This window comes from Anastrepha obliqua, chromosome 3, assembly GCF_027943255.1.
Source record: "Anastrepha obliqua isolate idAnaObli1 chromosome 3, idAnaObli1_1.0, whole genome shotgun sequence".
Lineage (NCBI taxonomy): Eukaryota > Metazoa > Arthropoda > Insecta > Diptera > Tephritidae > Anastrepha > Anastrepha obliqua.
In genome coordinates, this window is record NC_072894.1 from 36,158,342 (window position 1) to 36,179,753 (window position 21,412).

The 21,412-nt window shown below is 37.8% G+C and overlaps 1 protein-coding gene across 3 annotated transcripts in view; it reads left to right on the plus strand.

Annotated features, from left to right (window-relative positions):
- The window catches only part of LOC129242980 (rho guanine nucleotide exchange factor 19), a 136,191-nt gene that overhangs the window by 75,852 nt on the left and 38,927 nt on the right, over positions 1–21,412 (plus strand). For all 3 annotated transcript variants that reach the window (XM_054879972.1, XM_054879973.1, XM_054879971.1), the window contains exon 2: positions 161–4,823. In XM_054879972.1, the coding sequence (XP_054735947.1) occupies positions 349–4,823 (4,475 nt within the window). In that variant the 5' untranslated portion in view covers positions 161–348. The remainder of the gene's footprint in view (positions 1–160; positions 4,824–21,412) is intronic.

Here is a 21,412-nt window from a genome sequence, read left to right on the forward strand (position 1 = left end):
AAAAGATAATCAAAATTCAAGGGTAGTAATATTAAAAAAAAAAATGTAATAAATTCATTATTTATTTCATAGCAAAAACAAAAATCCACTTACAGGTTGCAGCCTTAATAGTAATAAAATCATGTACTGACTTTCTCCTTTGTTGTTTTTCTTGTTTCAGGTTTGTCTCACACTGCCAAGTCTCCGGTGGACTGACTGCCATTTGTGCAGCGGCTATCATCTGCAACCAAAGTGATTGCTGCCAACTCAAAATATGCAACACCAAAGAACGTGAGCTGATAGCAAATCAAATAACCAAAAACAAAAACTTAGTGCAAATAGTGTTTAACAACAAAAACGAAAATAAAAATGTTGGACAGTGCAAAGGAAACAACGGGTGTAATGTTAGCAACATTCGATACAGCAGTGGCTTCGGCCAAAACTGCTGCTGAAGATGCAAATAAAAGTGAATTTCTTAGAACAACTCAAACAACAAATTCATCGCCTTCAAAAGCAAAGACACTTTTCAGTTGGTTTCGAAGTGGCCACACAAAACTATCTAGCAAAGCCGACTCCAACGTACCCACAACAAATAGGGAGCAAAAGCATATAGACGGTGGAGTTGAAGAAGCGGAGGTGGTGCACATAAAGGGTGGCGTCAAACAATTATCGCCAAAGGCACTGCCGATCGCACCAGCAGTAACGAGTGCTGCAGAGCGCGACGTAACGTTACGCGAATTTCGCGGCGTCCAAAGTTTGCGACACTTGTGGAATAAGCGCATCAGCGCAAGTGAAGACGCCACACGGCGACAAAGCACGCTAAGCGACAGTAAGGCGAATAAATTAACGAAATCGATTGGATGTCTAGTGAATGCGGCAGCTACGTCAACAGAAGCTACTAACTCAACAACACCTGTCAAAGGCAAAGCTTTGCGTCAAAAACGTTCACATAGCTTACACGATTGTACTCAGGTAGGCGTGCACGTTGAAGTGACCACGACTGAGTCGGAAATCGACTGTTTACATCGCGAAAAAGATAACTTTTACAAGTACAAAACGGCGGAACAGGCAGCAAAACATTTGACGCGCGAAACGCGTCTGCGTACCAAAAATACGCGACGCGTCACCGCCGGCATAGTTTGTAGCGAGACACGCAGCAATGGTGCACACTTTCCCGCAGTGAAGGCGAGTGATCGTGGCGAACACATTCATTGGCTAAAACGGCAGGACATGGTGACGAAAAGTCGTGAAAACGCAGATATGGCAGTTGTGAGTACCCCTACTGACCGTGAAACCACTACAGCGTCGGCTGAAACATTATCAGCCGACGACGTTGTTATCAGTGAGACAGCAAACAGCGCAACGACAACAATAACAACTGCATTGGCAATAACACCAGCGACCCTTGCTCAACGGAATAACTACGCGGCTGATTCTTCTGATAATGATACGCTTGCCGCTAACAATTCGCCTCGCCATTCGGCCAGTCGTAAGCGAAACTCATACCGCGAAGTAACAAATACGTCGCTCGCAAAACGCAGCAGCACCGATTCAAATAAATCGAATTCACTAACATTATCAACATCGGGATCAGTAACAGGTGGCACGAATACAGGAGGCCGCAGCGCACGTCGCACCGCCTCCTCGTCGTCATTCTCAGCGTCGGCGCGCAAATATAGCTTCAAAACACATACGCGCACGTATCACGCGCCGCGCAAAATGAGCCAACGTGACAGCAGCACTGTTGGCAGTGCAAACGGTATCGGTGGTGCATCCACTTTTGTGCCGGGGGGCAGCAATATAGTCGCCAAATTGACGCAACAATTCAATGAAATGATACAGAAAGATAAGAAGTTGCTGGAAGAGGTGAAACGGAAGAATGGCGTGCTGCTGTCGCGCGGCGGACATGTTTACAAAGTGGTGGAGAATCCAAAGGCAGTGTCGGAGGGTAATAAGCGCGCTTCACCGAGCATCAGCCGGAGCATTACGCAAGGACAGAATGGCACCGCTTCGCATGCCTCAACAGTGCAGCGAAATATTATAAAATTTGAAGGTGGTCCAGAGTTAGAGAAGCCAGTAGTGCCGGTAAAAAGCGCACAGGTACTGCAAAAGTTGCGTGAATTAAGTAAAACACAACAATATAGTCTGAACAATAATGGTAATGGTGGATCGAAACGGTTGCACCTGAAACTGCCGATCGCAGCATCGACAAACGAGCTGCAGCTGAAGCTTGAACTGAAGAAGGCACAATTGGCGCTGCCGCTGTCGCCGCCACTGGAGGTCGTCACCGAGGAGTCAAAGACGCCGTTAGAAACATACGAAAAATCGATCGGCATTAGTCAGTTGGAAAGTGGCAATACTGTTACGCAGGCACCGGTGGACGCAGGGAATGAGAAAATTGCGGACAGCACGTACGGGACATACAATAACAGTAAAGACAATAACAACGGCAATGATCGCGACACAAAAACGTTTACCGTGGTTGAACTGGAAAAAGAGTGCAATCAGAAGCAAAGCTGTGACATTAAAAGCGAATCACTTAATGACGTCTGCAGTTGCGGAGCCCCGCAAGTATTCACAGTTTCTAACGCCAGTGATGTGGCAACCGAAGCAAAAAATATTGAAGAGCGCATAGCAGCCAAGGAAGAAAGTAATGATGCGGAAAACAATACGATTTGCATTGAGGCGAATTCGACTGAAGCAATAAAAAGTGAAACAACAAATGCTATTGAGGAGGCCACCATTAATGCTGAGCTTAGCATTCCCACGTTTTTGACGACATTGGGAACTTTGGACAGGGCAGAAAGAACAAAAACAACTGGCACGATTGAAGCAACAACAATTGCATTGCAAACAACGGAGGAAGCACAAAAAACCACCGCAGATTCCATTGACGACCAGCTTGATTCAGCTAATGATGAGAAGGCTAAGCAACGCAAACACAAGTACGCGAAAATCTATGAAAAGTTCCGCTTTAGGTCACCATTTGCTGGTGGCCACAGCAACAAGAAGCTGGCATCGAAGCAGCCAGTAAACGGGGTTGAAATGCACTGTGAATTCAAGCGACCAGCGGCTGAAATTGCAGAAGATGCAGTAAAAACTATACAAGCACCAAAAACCATACCAATATCTACACCAGCTTCGGCACCAGTATTAGCGGTGACGGCGGGAAATATTCCAAAAGAGACTGATAAGAATATGGAAATCGGCTGTATCTTAGATTCCGAAAATACTGCCAAACCAGCTGTTGAACCTGAATCGAAGTTGCTCGATGCACTTGAGATTATTGATCACAAGTTGAAAGATCTCGGCATAGACAAAGTTGACGAAAACACTGACGCTCTTTTGATTTCACCAGATGATGACTTCGAACAGCGCGTACTACCAAACAACTCCTTCGTATTCAAGGCGAGCACTAAGCAGGTGGTCAATAATAAATTGATTGTCACGCAGGCGGTGAATGTAACGCTGGTTAACAGTATTGAGGGCGAACAGATGATACTAGAGCAAAAGGAGCTGCAACGACTGCAGTGTGACTATAGCGAGCTTGTGCGTCCACTCAGCGTGAATTTGGAGCAGCCAGTATTAGGCACATGTGAAGCCAACACGCAGGTGCAACAGCCGGCACCAGTGGAGCCAATGTACGAACCAATCGCCGCACAGACTGATGTAACAAAGACTGAAGAGCACTCGACATTGACCGACTTGTCGCCTCCGACATCTTTCCTCTATAAGAGCTGTGCAGCGACCATAGAAAAGAAGTCCATTGAAACTGATACGCCGTCGGCAGAAAACGCAATGCACTCAGTGCCAATAATGGAAAAGAATAAGTCTTTCGAGGACATTTATCAAACTGTAGAAGAGGTCAATGGGATAACTTCGCAAACAGTAGCTGAAGCGACAGATTCTGCACTCTTGGCCGATTATGAATCCATAGCTGGCTCCTGCGAGCACACTACGCCAGCAACAACTGCCATTGGCGCAAACCGTAGCGGCAAGCCACTTTATGATGGCTATGAAATTTGTGAGCCGCCACCAGATACACCACCGACACTGCCTATCAATGCATTAACAACTATTGATGTAGCTGCCAGCAGTGCAATCTTTACCCAACAAACGTCCTTGGGTGGAGGTAATGTGCGCAACACAAATGATGAGCTTCCCGAACTGCCCAAACCAAAACGTCGCCTGCCTAAATCCCCAATGCCAAGCAAACGTTCGCCGAAATCTGCAGCTAAAATTGCATCTACATCTACCAGTCGAAGCAGTAATAGCAAAAGTAACAGTCATAGCACCGTAACTGGGCTGGACGACCAAGATGATGATCATCACTATTATGCAGATGATGAGAATATCTATGATACCATCAAAGGTTCGCACTGCTATGAGTCTCTGCATGCCTTAAGCATCGCCACACAAAAATCTTCCAGCGCTGCGACGAAATGTGGCAATGATAATATCTCGCTCACCTCCAATTGCTACGAGAGCATCTCACATTATCGGCGCGCCAGCCACAGCAATGGTGGCGGCAGTCATTTGACGGGCAGCAGTAGCGGCTCAACACTCACCATTTCATCGGATCACAAAACGAACAGTTTATATGAGATGTCTGTGGCGGCAAGTATTATCTATGGTACTGGCAGTTTGGGCTCTAGGCAATCGGTAGCGGAAAAGACGAGTGTGAGCGTTTCCGGGCGTAATAAGGGAAGTGATGAGTCAGTGGGCACGAAAATTTATTATCAATCGCATGGTGGCGCATCAAGTGATAACAGCGATGAGTGGGTCGACATATCAGACCCCGAGGCGGAGGGTGCGGAACAATTGGCGAAACAGCAATTCATTGTGTAAGTGTTAAACGTGTTTACGATATTTTTATATTCTGTTTAATTAAGTTTCTTTTTTAAATTCAAACTAAGCACATACTTTGAATGCGAATCCATTACCTGTGCATTGCCAAAACGTGTTTCTCATTTTCTCATAGAAACTCTTCCTTTGAGGTAATACAGAAAATAGTCCAAATGCAAAAAATCAAGCGAACTTTCGGGCCGAATCGCTACAATCACGTAAAATTATTCTTCCCGGAAATTTCGCTTCCAATAAATTTATAGTTCTCCTGGGGTGGCAACGCCGGGTGGCGTGTGGCAGCGTTTTATTGAAACCAGATATTTCCAATATTCACACCATCAACAAAAGGCCTAAAAGCAATTTTTTTTTTATTAACATAAGCTCTTCTATCTGAACGACGCTAAATTAGCCATAGTGCGCTTAACGCGAAAATATCTAACACAGCCTTATCTTATCGTTGTTATTGTTTAATTTTATTGCGCATATGATAATTGTGTGCATGTATGTACTCGTACATATGAACTTATACCAAATTTAACAAACAACTGCAGTTAAGGTTTACATACTGATACACCGTCTCCATCATTTGGAACACTCAGATATATAGATATATACGAGGGGGGGTCAGTAAGCTTCTAGATGTTAAAAAAGACAACGTTGTCACCTGAAATCCAATTTCTTGCTTGACGATCATCTTTTAAAACAGTGCTCTTTTTTCTCACTGATCTGCAATAAATAAAACAGCAACTTTAGAAAATAAAACGTACTTTGCTAGTAAAAGATTTGCTCTGGAAATTTTTTACATTTCTTTCTTACATATATTCTTCTTCTTGACTACGCGATTTTGGCTGAGTTTAACAAAGTCCGCCAGTCGTTTCGTTCTCGTGCTAAACACCAAGTGAAGCCAAGTTCTTCTCCATTTGATTTTTCCAACGTAAAGGAGGACTGTAGGTCCCTCCATTTGTGGATCAACATCAAGACGCACACCACAAATATGAGGAAGAGCTCGGCCTTCCTCTTCCTCTGCTACCACCAGTTGGCACTACATCGAATACTTTCAGAGCCGGAGCGTTTGTTTTCATTCGGACGACATGACTCAACCAACGTATATTTATTCGCTGCGATATGTCTAAGACTAAAAATCTTCCTTATAATCTTTCTCTAAAACATTCCAAGTGACGGCTCATCGAATGTTGCCATCGTCCAAGCAACTGCGGCATACGTTAAGACGGGCATGATGAGACCCTTATAAAGTGTCAGTTTTGTTCGTCGAGAGAGGACTTTACTACGCAACTGCCTACTTAGTCCAAAAGAGCATTTGTTAGCAAGGGACATTCTCCGTTGGATTTCAAAGCAGGCTTTGGTGACAAAAATAACAAAAGCTTCAACAAAACAATTTAGTTTATTCATGGCAAAAAACACAAAAATGATTATCTTCAATATCTTACACAAAAAAATTGTAAATACAGCGCCAAAAAAAAACATGTTTTCTCATAATTAAAAAGTTGTGGTATCCTGTTGCATAAATTACACTTCTAAGTCGGATTTTCATAGAAAATGCCAACTTTTTTGTTTCGTCTGGATAAAAATTTTGCCATTCGCTTCAATCGCTTGCTTCCCATTTGTATTTGAGTGTTTTCTGATTTTTTTTCGAAAATATCCCAGAATTGTTCGATAGACTTAATATCCGCAGATTGGGAGGATGTGGGAGCACAGATTTATAATTGTAAAGCAAATAAGTTCGGATAATCTCAGAATTATGTTTGGGCTCATTGTTTTGCAGCATCTCAAGATCCGAGCCGAGGCCCCTTTTTTCGCCACTTGGATGTAAATTAGCTTTCAAAATGGATAAATATGGTAATCTATCCAAAGTACTTTCCACATATGCAAGATTTTCCAAACCAAAACTCATTTAGATCAGACATGAATATTATTGAGGTCGAGTAAAACAATGCGCGCTTAAAGTAATTTTCCATCCATCCGGTTAATGTCTAGAGCTATAACTCTCATTGTCCATGAGATTGTTTTTATTCCAATTAACAGCCAGCCCATTCAGCATTACTCATGAGATGGTACATTGAAAAAAATACACAGCAAGTGCTTTGCATCCAATCATTCCAAATATCCAAGACCCATTACAAGAGTCACGCGAGCCACAAAACTCAAAAAATTATATTAGTAAAACAGTACTTAACTGCACCAGATTGTGTGTGGCAATAGGGTTTATGGCTAAAAAGTTCAAATAAATAAAACCGAAGATGAGCACAAATACTATAGAAGCACAGGCACACTGCTGCTACACTCGATTCTCCCACTTTCAAGCTAATTTTCGTAAAAGCAAAAAAAGAGAAACAATTTTGTGGCCTGATCCAAACTACTTTTTGCGGGAAAATTTTATCGAACAAACCTTGAGAAGTATATTATTATGTGGACACATCGTTAAAACAAAAGTCAATTGTGCAGGCCTCTAGAAATTATATTATTTGTAGGGATACCAAAATTCTAGAATCGTATCGAAATGTATGTATTGTTATTGCAATTTTCAGCAACTTATTGAGCCACCCTCGTACTATAGTTGTTCGACTCTTTCTTCAACCATACAGGTGGCTTCATTAAAAACAAAAACAAAAATAGCTAATAATAAAATGTAATCGCTATTTCGATAAGATTCTTATTATGGAATCCTTCTTTCACCAAAAATATATTGACTTAGTAGATAGGGACTTTTATGTAGATATAAAGAATAAATAGTGCAAGGTTGTATTTTGATAAAATGAAGGCATCAGGTCAGTCCATAAATTCGTGCGTTTTTTAAAGGTGGTTTTAAAATTAATAAAAAAGATGTTTAAAGTATTTATTAATCAACAATATATTTTCCTTCATTATTCACAAAGTTTTCCCAACATTTAGGCAAATTTTTAATTCCCTGCTCAAAAAATTGTTTGTCCTTGGAGCCAAAATACGCTTCGATATCCCTTTTTATAGCTTCGTTTGAGGAGTAGTTATTGTTACTCATATGGGTTTGAAGTCCAGGGAAAAGGTGATAACCACAGGGTGCAATATCCGGAGAGTATGGTAGATGCGGCATTAGCTCCCATCCGAGCTCGTTCAGCTTGCCTAATGTTTGCCTTGCGGTATGAGGTCTTGCGTTGTCGTGGTAAAAAAAAACTTTGCGTCTATTCACTAAAGACGGTCGATTTTCGTTAAGTGCCTCATTCAGTTTTAATAGCTCATGGGAATAATAACACTGGATCACAAATTTCAACTTTTTGTCTGCACCAGAGACGCCGTTATGAAATTCCTATGTAAAATCACCGTCTGATTCCGAAAATCAAGGTTATTTTTCATTCTATGGTAACGTTTTTGAGATATTTACGAATTACCGTTATTTCAAAAAAACAAAAAATTGGGCCCACTTAATCATATATATCTCGAAAACGAATTGAGCGATTCCAAAACCGTTTAAAGCTTTTAAAAGGTAATAAAAAGGTAAAAAAAACTGTGTGTAAAACACTTTTTGCTAGGCCCTGCAGATTCAAAGATAACGAACTATCATAACGGATTTTTTAAATTTTTAAGTAAAAATATAAAAAAATTTGTACTTTGAGAGAAAGGATCTCGAAAACTTTTTACTTTTTCGTATATTTTTTGTTTTCACTCTAAGCTCTGTTTTATTACAAAAAAAATAAACTTTGACTAAACAAAACCGATGAACTAATACAAAAGTTACAAGCATTCAAGTAAATATATCCATATAGTAAAACTTAAGTACCCTACAAATAGTAGCATATGTACATATGATTCTTAAACTATCTATTTAGGCGACATATGAAATTTATTACACCAATGAAGAGGAGGGAACCAACTTGCCATTCAACGGACTGCTATATTTGTACTACAAAAGTATTTGGGGTTGGAAAGTCAAGAAAAGTAACCTATGCGAGCGTATCTACAGTGTCATTACCAGAACTAAATTCAACGGAAGCTACATTGCCAGAATCAAATTTAACTTTAGTTTCGGCTCCAGTTTCATTGTCAACAGCAGTATCTGATTACGCGGCATCATGTTGTACTGAATTGCAAACGGAAAACGAAAGAAACCCTTTGTCACAAGCACAACTCAATGATTGGATAAGGGATTTGGAATTGTCAAAAGAAAAGGCCGAACTACACGCCTCTCGTGTGCAACAATTTAAATTTGTTTCATCCGATGTTAAGGTAACATATTATATGACTCGTCGCGAACAATTCTCCCAGTACTATACGAAGAAGGACAGTGTTTGTTATTGCAAAAACATTGCTGGTCTATTTAAACAGTTTGGTGAACCATATGATTCAAAAGAGTGGCGATTGTTCATAGACGGCAATTAATTAAGTTTAAAGGCCGTATTATTGCATATTGGCAACCAAAAGCCATCTATCCCGATCGCGCATGCAGTAAATACGAAGGAAACATATGAGACAATGCAAAAATTGCTTGAATTAATTAAATACGAAGAACATGATTGGAAAATATGTGCCGATCTAAAAGTCGTTGGAAACCTATGTGGTCTACAACCTGGATACACAAAATACTGTTGCTTTCTATGCAAATGGGATAGCCGAGCACGTCAAGACCACTACATCATAAAGGATTGGCCAGAACGAATCGCGTTTCAAGTTGGGGTGGATAACATAAAATACTCACCACTTATAAAGAAGGAAAAAATAATTCTACCTCCGTTCCACATCAAGCTCGGCCTTATCAAAAACTTTATCAAGGCTTTGGACAAAGAAGGCGAAGCTTTTCATTATTTGAAAACAATCTTTCCACAGATTTCAGAAGCAAAAATAAAGGAAGGGATTTTTGTGGGGCCGCAAATAAGGAAAATAACGTCCAATACCCATTTCAAAGAACTATTGTCACCAGTGGAGGCAGCGGCGTGGGACTCTTTTGAAAAGGTCGTTACTTCTTTTTTAGGCAAACACAAAAGTCCTTCGAGCTGATAGAGAACGATTTAATCAAAAACAATGCGGAAATGGGTAAATAAAAAACACATATAAGACCGTTATATATATATATATATATATATATGTATATAAGACCGTTTTCTCAGTTAACTTTAAAACTAAACAAAAAATTTGAAAGCAAATTTTTAAATTTACATGAGAATATATAGCCCTTAATCTGAATTTATTGCCCTGCTCCGAACAAACAAGAACGACCAAAATTTGTTCTGAATTGGAAGATTAACCCAGCCTAAGAAAATTATATGCTAATGTGTCACTTATGTATTTATCTAATTCCTTTTTTAATTTTCTTTCAGGAGTAAATATGTCTTTAAAAATTCATTTTATGCACTCCCATTTAAATTTTTTCCCGCAAAATCTTGGCGACGAAAGTGACGAGCATGGCGAAAGGTTTCACCAGCAAATGAAAATGATTGAAAGTCGGTATCAAGGATTCTGGGATGTCGCTATGATGGGTGACTACTGTTGGTTTCTCATAAGAGAAACCGATCCTTATATAAATAAGCGTCAAAACAAGACACATAACTTTTTCAATTATAAAATAAGATCATAGAGTTAAGACAGAATAGATACAGTACATATGCTATTATTTGTAGGATACTTAAGTTTTACTATATGGATATATTTACTTGAATGCTTGTAACTTTTGTATTAGTTTATCGATTTTGTTTAATCAAAGTTTATTTTTTTTGTAATAAAACAGAGCTTAGAGTGAAAACAAAAAATATACGAAAAAGTAAAAAGTTTTCGAGATCCTTTCTCTCAAAGTACAAATTTTTTTATATTTTTACTTAAAAATTTAAAAAATCCGTTATGATAGTTCGTTATCTTTGAATCTGCAGGGCCTAGCAAAAAGTGTTTTACACACAGTTTTTTTTACCTTTTTATTACCTTTTAAAAGCTTTAAACGGTTTTGGAATCGCTCAATTCGTTTTCGAGATATATATGATTAAGTGGGCCCAATTTTTTGTTTTTTTGAAATAACGGTAATTCGTAAATATCTCAAAAACGTTACCATAGAATGAAAAATAACCTTGATTTTCGGAATCAGACGGTGATTTTACATAGGAATTTCATAACGGCGTCTCTGGTGCATTTTGGCTGTAAACCAGTGTAATCAGTAGTTATCGTCTGGTTTGGTTCCAGAAGTTCATAATAAACAATACCGGTCGTATCTCACCAAATAGACAGGAGAATATTCTTGGGGCGAAGGCCATCTCTAGGGGTCGGTTTTGGTGTTTCATCTTTATCTAACCATTGGCGTTTGCGAACAGGATTATTGTAAAGGACCCATTTTTCATCACTAGTAACGATAGGGTTCAAAAAACTTTCATTTTCACGCCGCTGCACCAGCTGAGAACACACATTCACTCTCTGCTGAAGGTTGGCGATGGAAAGTCTATGCGGAACCCATTTTCCCAGCTTTGAAACCTTTCCCAACTGAACCAGGTGCCTGTGAACTGTTGCATGCGATGAATTTAACTTCTGACCTATCATATCGACTGTCAAATTTGGCTCAGCTTCCACGAGTTCGAGCAAGGCGTCGGAGTTAAAGACTTCAGAGCGACCAGCGCGCGGGGCATCCTCCACGTCGCAGTTACCACTTCGAAATTTTGAAAACCACTTTTGCGCAGTCCTTACACTCACGGTATCCTCTCCGTGAATAGTGTTTATTTCAGTTGTTGCATTTTTACCACTTTTATAAAAATATACAAAATATGCCTCTTATATGCGTTCGAAGATTCCATTTTGATTTTTTAAGAGCCCGTCCTTCTATCCGTGATTAAAATCACTTGTTGAATGCACATTATATCAAAGAAAATATAAATAGTTCCCTTACATTCCGCGAATAATTTTTTGTATGCAAAAATCGTACACAATTGAAATTATGGGTAAAATACGCACGAACTTATGGACTGACCTGATATAATAGAAAAAAGAGGTTGTCTGCAAAGTCGGTTTACTGACGATAGTTTAACGTGATAACGTAATAAGAAAATACTGATTGAATGGTTGCATTTTTCAAAAGAAAATTTTAATTTTATTTGTTTGATACATATTTTGTATGGATATAGAGAATGAGTTAGCATTAACATAACATATACTTTAACATAACATAACATGACATAACACAACACAACACAACACAACACAACACAACACAACACAACACAACACAACACAACACAACACAACACAACACAACACAACACAACACAACACAACACAACACAACACAACACAACACAACACAACACAACACAACACAACACAACACAACACAACACAACACAACACAACACAACACAACACAACACAACACAACACAACATAACATAACATAACATAACATAACATAACAAATTACCCCGTATTAAAGCACTTATCAACAGCTTTCATTTGATACCCATATTGTACATACACAACCAAAGGTTACCCGGGTCCACGTTTTGACCTATATCTCGAGACCCCAGTCACGGAGCGGCATGAAAAATACTCTGTACTAAAGCATTCACCAACAGCTTCCATTTAATACCCATATTGTACACACACATCCGAAGGTTACCCGGGTCAACGTTTTGACCTATATCTCGAGACCCTATCTACCAATAGGTATTCAAACTATACGGAAATCATCTTCAATACCTACTTAACAATGTGCGTAAGTTTGGTTTAATTCGGTTCAAAGACACGGCGGGTCCACGTTTTGGCATATATTTCGAGACCCTAGTCATCAATAGGTATGAAAATTACCCCGTATTAAAGCACTTATCAACAGCTTTCATTTGATATCCATATTGTATAAACACATTCTAGGGTCCACGTTTTGGTCTCTATCTCGAGACCCTAGTCACAGAGCGGATGGAAATACTCTGAACTAAAGCATTCACCAACAGCTTCCATTTGATACCCATATTGTACATACACATCCGAAGGTTACCCGGGTCCACGTTTTGACCTATATCTCTAGACCATATTTACCAATATGTACCCAAACAATACGGAAACCATCTTCAATACCTCCTTAACAATGTGTGTAAGTTTGGTTTAATTCGGTGCAAAGACACGGCGGGTCCACGTTTTGGCATATATTTCCAGACCCTAGTCATCAATAGGTATGAAAAATACCCCCTATTAAAGCACTTATCAACAGCTTTCATTTGATATCCATATTGTACAAACACATTCTAGGGTCCACGTTTTGGTCTCTATCTCGAGATCCTAGTCAGGGAGCGGATGGAAATACTCTGAACTAAAGCATTCACCAACAGCTTCCATTTGATACCCATATCGTACATACACATCCGAAGGTTACCCGGGTCCACGTTTTGACCTATATCTCGAGCCCTATTTCCAAAATAAAATATAATCCATGTTACTCGTGATGTAGCTTTCGAATGGTGAAAGAATTTTTAAAATCGGTCAAGTAGTTTTTGAGCCTATTCATTACAACCAAACAAACAAAGTTTTCCTCTATATAATATTAGTATAGATATGGTAAATATTACCATACATTTTTTCCTTCAGATATAATAAAAAAAATAATAATAATAACATTAAAACAACAGGTATTATTAACAAACTTGGTTTTATTTTAAATTCTTCAAGTAAATCAAATTAATAATAATCAATAAGAAGGCATATGCAAATACAAATACGTGAATTTATATATGTACTTATGCGCATATACATACATATATACGCTCACTTAAATAGGAGAGAGCAAGATGTCGAACGTTGCCGTTCGTTTGCTTTGTTTGCTTTGTCGTTCCTTCCGCGCTTTCGCTTGCAGTTCATTCAATGCAATGAGCAAGGTAACTACATATGAGCAAGGTAACACTAATATGAGCAAGGTAACACTAATATGAGCAAGGTAACTACATATGAGCAAGGTAACACTAATATGAGCAAGGTAACTACATATGAGCAAGGTAACGACACATTTTTTCGTGCGTGCAGCCTGTTAAATCGAATTATAAGACGTTATCACGTCAAAAATATTTAAATACTCATGTGTGTATGGAGATGTACATACATATATATATATCAACTAATAAATATCGGCATTCGGGTAGTCGCTATTATTAGCCCAGGTCAAGATTTTCAAATAATTCAATCAAAGAAACAGCAACTCTTAAATATCGCATTGATCTATAAAATAATGGAATAGGTTACTTCGAATGAAACGAAAGTGAAGAGACTCTCGCCTATTGTCTCTCGGTGTTTCAGAAAATGGAGTCACGGCCAATACAAGGTGGCGCAAAATTAAGCACGTAATTTAAATTTGTAAGGAAAAAAATTGAAGGAAAAGAATTATATTATGTTTTCACAGCAAAAATTATTTTTTCTTAAAAATTCTTTATTGTTTAAAATACTGTAAAGAAAAAAGTTTAGTTTATGTTTTCAATACAAAAACTAGTTTTTCTTCTCTCTACTCACTGGAGCCAGTTGTACACACCACGTAAAATCTTTCTTTTGAAAATAATAATAATTTTAACATAAACAAAAAACTTTTCCGGAAAAAATTTGGGCAATACGGCATGTGGTGGGGTTAGCATATTTCCCAAGAGACAACGTCCTACAGTTCGTGAGGGAGTAGACAGGAACGAATAGAACTTGGCAAGGAACATTTGTGAAGCATCTAATAACATTAAATATGTACAAAATACGTTACGTTTTAAATAAAAATAAAAACAAAAAGCCAACAGGGTACTTATTCTGGTGCAGCCTGAAGAAGTTCTTATGCAAAAATGGGTAATTAACCTTGTTTAAAATTATGAATTGCTACAACAACAACAAGTTCATTGAACCGCTTAAGTATACATAAATATGTATGTATTCACGAGAATTTTGAACTGCAATTCAGTTTCGACTATAACAAGCATTGAAAGATGCTCATAATTTCTCTTAAACGATATCTCTTTCATTCCCATATTCGCATAACAAACAACAAACAGTTTTGTAATAATTAACCGAGCCTGTCCACAAGCAGAATACTCAAATAGCCGTACAAACATTGAAACTGTTATTCTCCATTAAATTAGTGAATGAAAAGCAAAAAACACAGAAAAAAGTACTATTGCAATGAGAAAAAGCAAGTCATTGGTAACTGTTGGAAGGCTTCCTTCTTTTACGCTAACTCGCATGCGGAAAAATGCCGTTCTTTGTACTCGTACACTTAAGTACAACTGCACATAACTGTATGTAAATACATTTGTATTTAAAAATGCACTGTATATGCCAAAAGTAAAAGCATATTTTAATTACCTTCGTTTGAGGTAAATATTGTCATTTCTTCTTATTAGGCTTCTAAGAGTATGCACGACTTGTTTCAACGGCGTATCCTGAGGAATATACATGATTTATATTCAAGTACAATATATAAGGGAAGAATGCGAAAACGTCAAGTTCTGAATCCATGTTTCGCGTCTATTTTGACAGATGGTTCTCAGCTATATGAAATAGTAGGTAAGTGGACATGCTCTAACGAACTCTCACTAAACCGACTGCCTGGCTGCTTTAACATATTTCAGGCTGAACTAAAAGCAATAGTCCTATACTAATGAGGACTCACATCAAAAGTGCTAATAAATCTCTACCAAACGGTACCACCTCGAGGGTTGTTATTGGATGTAGGAATGTGCATGGTTGCAGGCATATCCATTATAACTGCACCACGGACGAACTAGATAGGGAAGAGATTAGATGGCGAACGGTGGTAAATCGGTTTGTGTATGAAACATCGCCCCTCGGAAAGCAATGCCAGGCCTCGGAATATTCCATATGACTTTCATGGAAAAGTTTCTAACAAAAAACTCTTGTTATGTATTGCATTATGGGACAACATCAACGGGCGCAGAACATTACAGGAGAAAAACTCGACCAAACACCAAATGATGTGTCTGACAAATACAAAATCAATAGGGTTTTAGTTACCCAAATGGTAAGAAATCCACTAAATTCTTGTACCACTTATCTATCGATTTTTATCAAAAATTTGATGGGCTACGATGGGCTGCGGGGGAAACTTCATTATTAATCTTTAAACAGACACAGTTTTGAGTGGAAAAATAACATTCTAAACACAATTTCGTGATATAACTTCCAACATAAAAGTAGATTCGTATTTTATTTAGCAGATGATTTTTCATGCGGAGCTTTTTCATAGCAGAAATACATTGGAAGGTTTATAAGTTAGTAAAAAAATTGTCTACAATTACCGCGATTTTTGAGCCACTTCAAACTTGCACCTTTAGTCCAAATTTTCACAATTTTTGAAAATATTGTTTTATCGAAGGTAAATTTCACTCTTTTAAAAACAACACAAGTTCTATTGAACCTTACTTTTGAGGTTTTTCCAGCGAAACGGTACCAGTTCTCAACTTATACCTTAAATTTTAGTTAGGGAAAATAGAAATCCATTATTTTTGCATAAAATTTTTGCGTTTAAAACTGTGTTATGGTCGATCTTTAGCTCCAAATTCGATTATTTCTGTGAACTTATACACATTTTCCACATTATGGACATTTTCTTTAACATCAAAAATGCTTGAATGAATCGATGAAGCCAAAATTGCACGTAATTAGCTGTGACAGCTTAACACCAATCACAATTTCAGCGACCTGGCTTGCATTTTCGCCTTTATTAAAGAAAAACTGTTAATGTACCGAATTTTCTCTTTGTTTACTTCCATTTTTAACACCCTTCAACTCACAACTGAATGGAACAAACAAAAAACATCGAAAGGGGAAAGAATTTTTTTTTTTTGTAATGTCACCTCGACAACAAGCAACGAGCATAAACTTTAAATTGTTTGATCGATACTTTACGAGATATCGATCAGTACACCGATCTATCGAGAAATTAACAGATTTCTTTTTCACCAAACTAAACATTTAGGCAAGGTGTATAATTCATTTATAATAGTTAAAAAAAGTATATTTTGAACTTTTTGAAAAAAAGTGCAGGAAAATGGTTCTTCACCTCTGAAAAAGTTAAAAAATTTGTGTGGCTCGTCCGCATGGATTACATCTATCGGCCTTCGGCACACGAACACGCTCAGGACCACAGCCCTCAATCAATATGTAGATACAGGGTTGGTCATATTAAAAAAATATGGAAAAAGAAACATTTTTTTGTGTTTCATTGTGAAAAACATTTAATTTAGTTCAAGGAGATTCGTTTACATCACTTTTTGAATATGATATCGCGCAAGTGGTCGCCCTTAGCACGTATTTGGATATGTACAGGGTTGGCCATCTTAAACTGACCCATGTGATTATTAAAAAAATATGGAAAAAGAAACATTTTTTTGTGTTTCATTGTGAAAAACATTTAATTTAGTCCAAGTAGATTCGTTTACATCACTTTTTGAATATGATATCGCGCAAGTGGTCGCCCTTAGCTCGTATAGCGTAATGTGCCCGTTTTTCGGCGTTTTCCATAGTTTTGGCCAGCGTCTCGGCCGATATGGCGGCTATTTCCCGTCGGATATTGGCCTTAAGTGCGCCTAGTGTCTTTGTTGACGTAAACCTTAGATTTCAAATTACAGTAAAAAGTTATAGGGTTACTCAATGGGTCAGTTTAATATGGCCAACCCTGTATATTGGCTACATTTGTGTTTAATAACTTTTAAATTATATCGATGCACTTGGACATTACTTTATATGCAAACCTTTCCTGGTAGTAATGGAAAGCTAACCCAAAATTTGTATTGTAATGAAAGCCACATGGCCTATTTCGCATTGAGAAATAAGGTCATATGTTGTTATTGCTTATGGCTTTATGGCTTTATTGCTAAATTCAATGTGCTATACTAAAATTTAATGTGTTGTTCTAATTTTTCTAAAATTCTTAAAAATAAACTTTTAATTTTGATGAAATTTTGTTGAGTTTTTTTTTTTAATTTCCAGTTTGAAACTTGAATTCACATATGGGTTTTTGGGATATTTATTTAAATTAAAATAAATTAATTACTCCACGGAAAGTGGAAATATATATACATACTTATTTATGTAAGAATTTTCGATATTTTTAATATTAAAAACACTAAGATGCAGTTTTCTTTGCGTCCAACTTACCGAGTGAGGGCTTAGACTTTGTTGAATTTTTACAACCATACCACGAGGGATCCACTACTTCGAGAATTTCACGCGTCCTAGCCTAGACAACTAGGAGACTGTAAAAAGCTGCTGACTCTCTAACCACACGGAGTTACCAATCACACGGCACTTAGCAAAGTATCCACTCTCCACAACAGTCGATTTAAATACAAACATTTATGGCCCAGCAGACTGAGTAATATTTTTTCCACGTCTGATCTGATTTCAGAAGAAAAAAACATAAATATCGATATTTTGAGAGATCATTACATCATAGTTATGAAAACAACCTAATGAATGTTTTAAACCCTACATTGAGCATTTTTTCTAATGAAAAGTTGTAAAAAGAATTTATTTTCTGAGTAGACTTCAATAGTTATTTCTTAAGTTTTGTATATTATATACCGAATATTTGTGTTCTATGAAATGTCGTCTAGAAGCACTTTTTGTCTAGCCTGCAACTGCTATAGGTTTAGTTAGTTATATGAGCTCGACAGTTGTTAGATACACAAGTGTTGAGAGGCTTCGCAAGTCTGTTGGAGTGGTATAAACTCGTGGTTTGACATTTGTAAACATGTACCATTTCATTTTGAACTTACTGTACGTATAGTATAGTATGAAAGCAATGTTGTAGAACTGACAGCTTAAACCGAACAAAGAGAGTAATGTGATTTCTGTTTAAATAATGAACTGCTTAGGCGAATATTTGCTACTCATTACTACAGAAGTGCTATGTAAATGGAAAAATCCCATAGTATATGTATGTAGATACATACATATATATATATGTTCTTTAACCAAAGGTATTTCCCCATATCTGCATATGCTATACTTGCGTATGTATGTATATTTAATGCAAAAGTTAGGTTTCCTTGCTTAAAACAACGGAATATATCTCCATTGTAAACTTTTATATTCATAATATTACCGTACACTATGACGACATGTCTACTCTAGATTCATATCCAATGTCCATATATCCCGTCCCACTGAATCCAATGACATATAAGTGTTTATTTGTTTACATTGCCACCACTCAACCTCACCTTCTGCAATGCGTGCGTCAATTGGATTTTGTAGGCGCATCGTTTTCGCTTCCCCATAATACCCCGCTGACCTAGAAACCTAAGCTTTTCTACTCGACGATAGTGATAAGAACAGTTGTCATATTTCTACATACAAGTACATAAATATGTGTGTATGGTATTGATGTGTGTGGAAGTGTATACATGTGAAATGTTGGTGTGCATTAGAAAATTAATTTGGGTGGCGCGAAAGATTCATATGAATCGGGTGCGGAGTTAACAAAAATTGATTGATGTCTGTAATTAGAAATTACATTACGAATGCATTGGTTTCAAGATAACGAAATTGTGCCACTTTGCGTTAGAAAATGAGCGATATTATTACGTTATTTGTGATGTGGCGCAATTTTCACAATATTTCCTAACAAACACACGTATGCATATACACACATTCACCACATACATATATACATATGTATACATTCTTCGAGAATATATAAGTACATGTATACGTATGGCTTTGTGCGAGATTACCATTCGGTAGGTCTCTGGTTCGAAGCCCGTTGTGGACATGAAACACCAAATTAAAATACGGTTGCCTCTCGACAGGAAAAGGCAAACATTCAAATGCAATTTTGGTGTCGTCGATTCTGTTCAGGCATTTTTGATGTTAGAGATGCACCTCGCATAGGCAGGCTCGTGGTCGAAAATGTCGTTAAAAACACTGAAATAGACGAAGTAATGGATTTCTTTTTCTCCTAACTAATATGTATGCATGTACATACACGCATAAACGGGGTGCTATAAAATAATAATTTAGAATATTTAATATAGTAATATACAGGGTGAACGACAACTTCACACTGCTTGTATCTGTAAAACAGCTCATGACATCAACGTCAAAATTGTTCTAATGACAGTTCAATTTATTGTTTATAAGCCATCAAAAGCATTTGCGTCTCAGTTTTGTTGAGTTTTTTGTCTGTGATGGAATTCAAACGTATTATTAATTCACATAGTATTATTTGGCTGGAAAATCACAACCAGACATTGTTCGTGAGCTCAGTCACCTCAAAGTGAATAAAATGTTTGTGTATCGCACTATAAAACGTTACAATGATACTGGTAGCATTGCAGCAGAACGCTATGGAGGTGGACCAAAAAAACCGCAACAACGCCAGAAATGGTTCGGAAAGTGAGGCTCGACTTCAACGAGATCCAAATCGAAGTGGAAGAAAAATGACCAAAGAACTGGAAATATCGCAAGACAGCATTCGACGCATATTGAAAAATGAGCTCAGGGTCAAGGCTTACAAGTTCCAAAAAGCACACGATCTTTAACCCCAGCAAAAAAAAAGTTTGGTGCGAAAGAGCAAAGGAGTTGTTGCGCTTGCACGATCGTGGCGAATTTCCTAACATTGTGTTTTCTGATGAAAAAAATTTCCCAATTGAGCAGTTCATAAACACTCAAAACGATCGTATTTACTTGACCGAACGCTCATACGAGAATTTGAGCCTACGTACGGCCACTCGAAGCAATCGCAAGTAATGGTTTGGGCCGCAGTGACTGCTGATGGACGCTCTCCAATCGTTTTTATCGAGCCTGCTGTCAAAGTGAATGCGACTTATTATCGGGAAAATGTTTTAGAAGATGCTTAAGAGTCGTGGACACGCAAACATTTCGGTCATAGACCATGGACGTTCTCACAACACTCGGCACCGTCTCATAAAGCTCGTGTGAACCAAGAATGGTTAAAAAATCATGTTCCACACTTCATTTCGTCCACACAATGGCTTTCGAGTTCGCCAGACGCAAATCCGATGGACTATTCCATCTGGTCCATTTTGGAGAGCAAGGTGAGGACTAAAAAATATGCCAGTATGGATGCGTTGAAAAAAGCGATTATACGAGAATGGGCCAAAATACCTCAAGGTCACATTCGTGCAGCATGCAACTCATTTTTTGACCGTTTGAGGGCTATAGTCAAGGCAAAAGGTGGTCATATCTAGCTAAAGTGAATATATGTTAAAATTGTAATCATTTTTTAACAATTTTGTTTTTGAAATCAATAAAAACTAATTTCACACAAAAAAGTTATGGTGTTTTGAATAGGTAAATAGGTTCTTCATGATGATTGTTCTGAAACGTTTATTTCCAATAACCTGTACTATGTACAAAATTTATTCACTATGCACAAGCAAAGTAATTACTTGTAGACATAAGATGTCCACTGGCTAGACCGGTGGAGCAGATCACCGAAAAGTAGATAGATGTATGAGTTATTATCCAAAGATGGAAAGGAACCGTGGCAAAACAAACGACCACCTAACACAATTCCTTTCAAAACTGCCACGGGGTATTTCGAAAATACCTCCATTTATTTGGTCATGGCAGTTACCCAAACTGCCCAATCTGCACGAAGTGAGAAGAATATGTTAATCACGTCTTG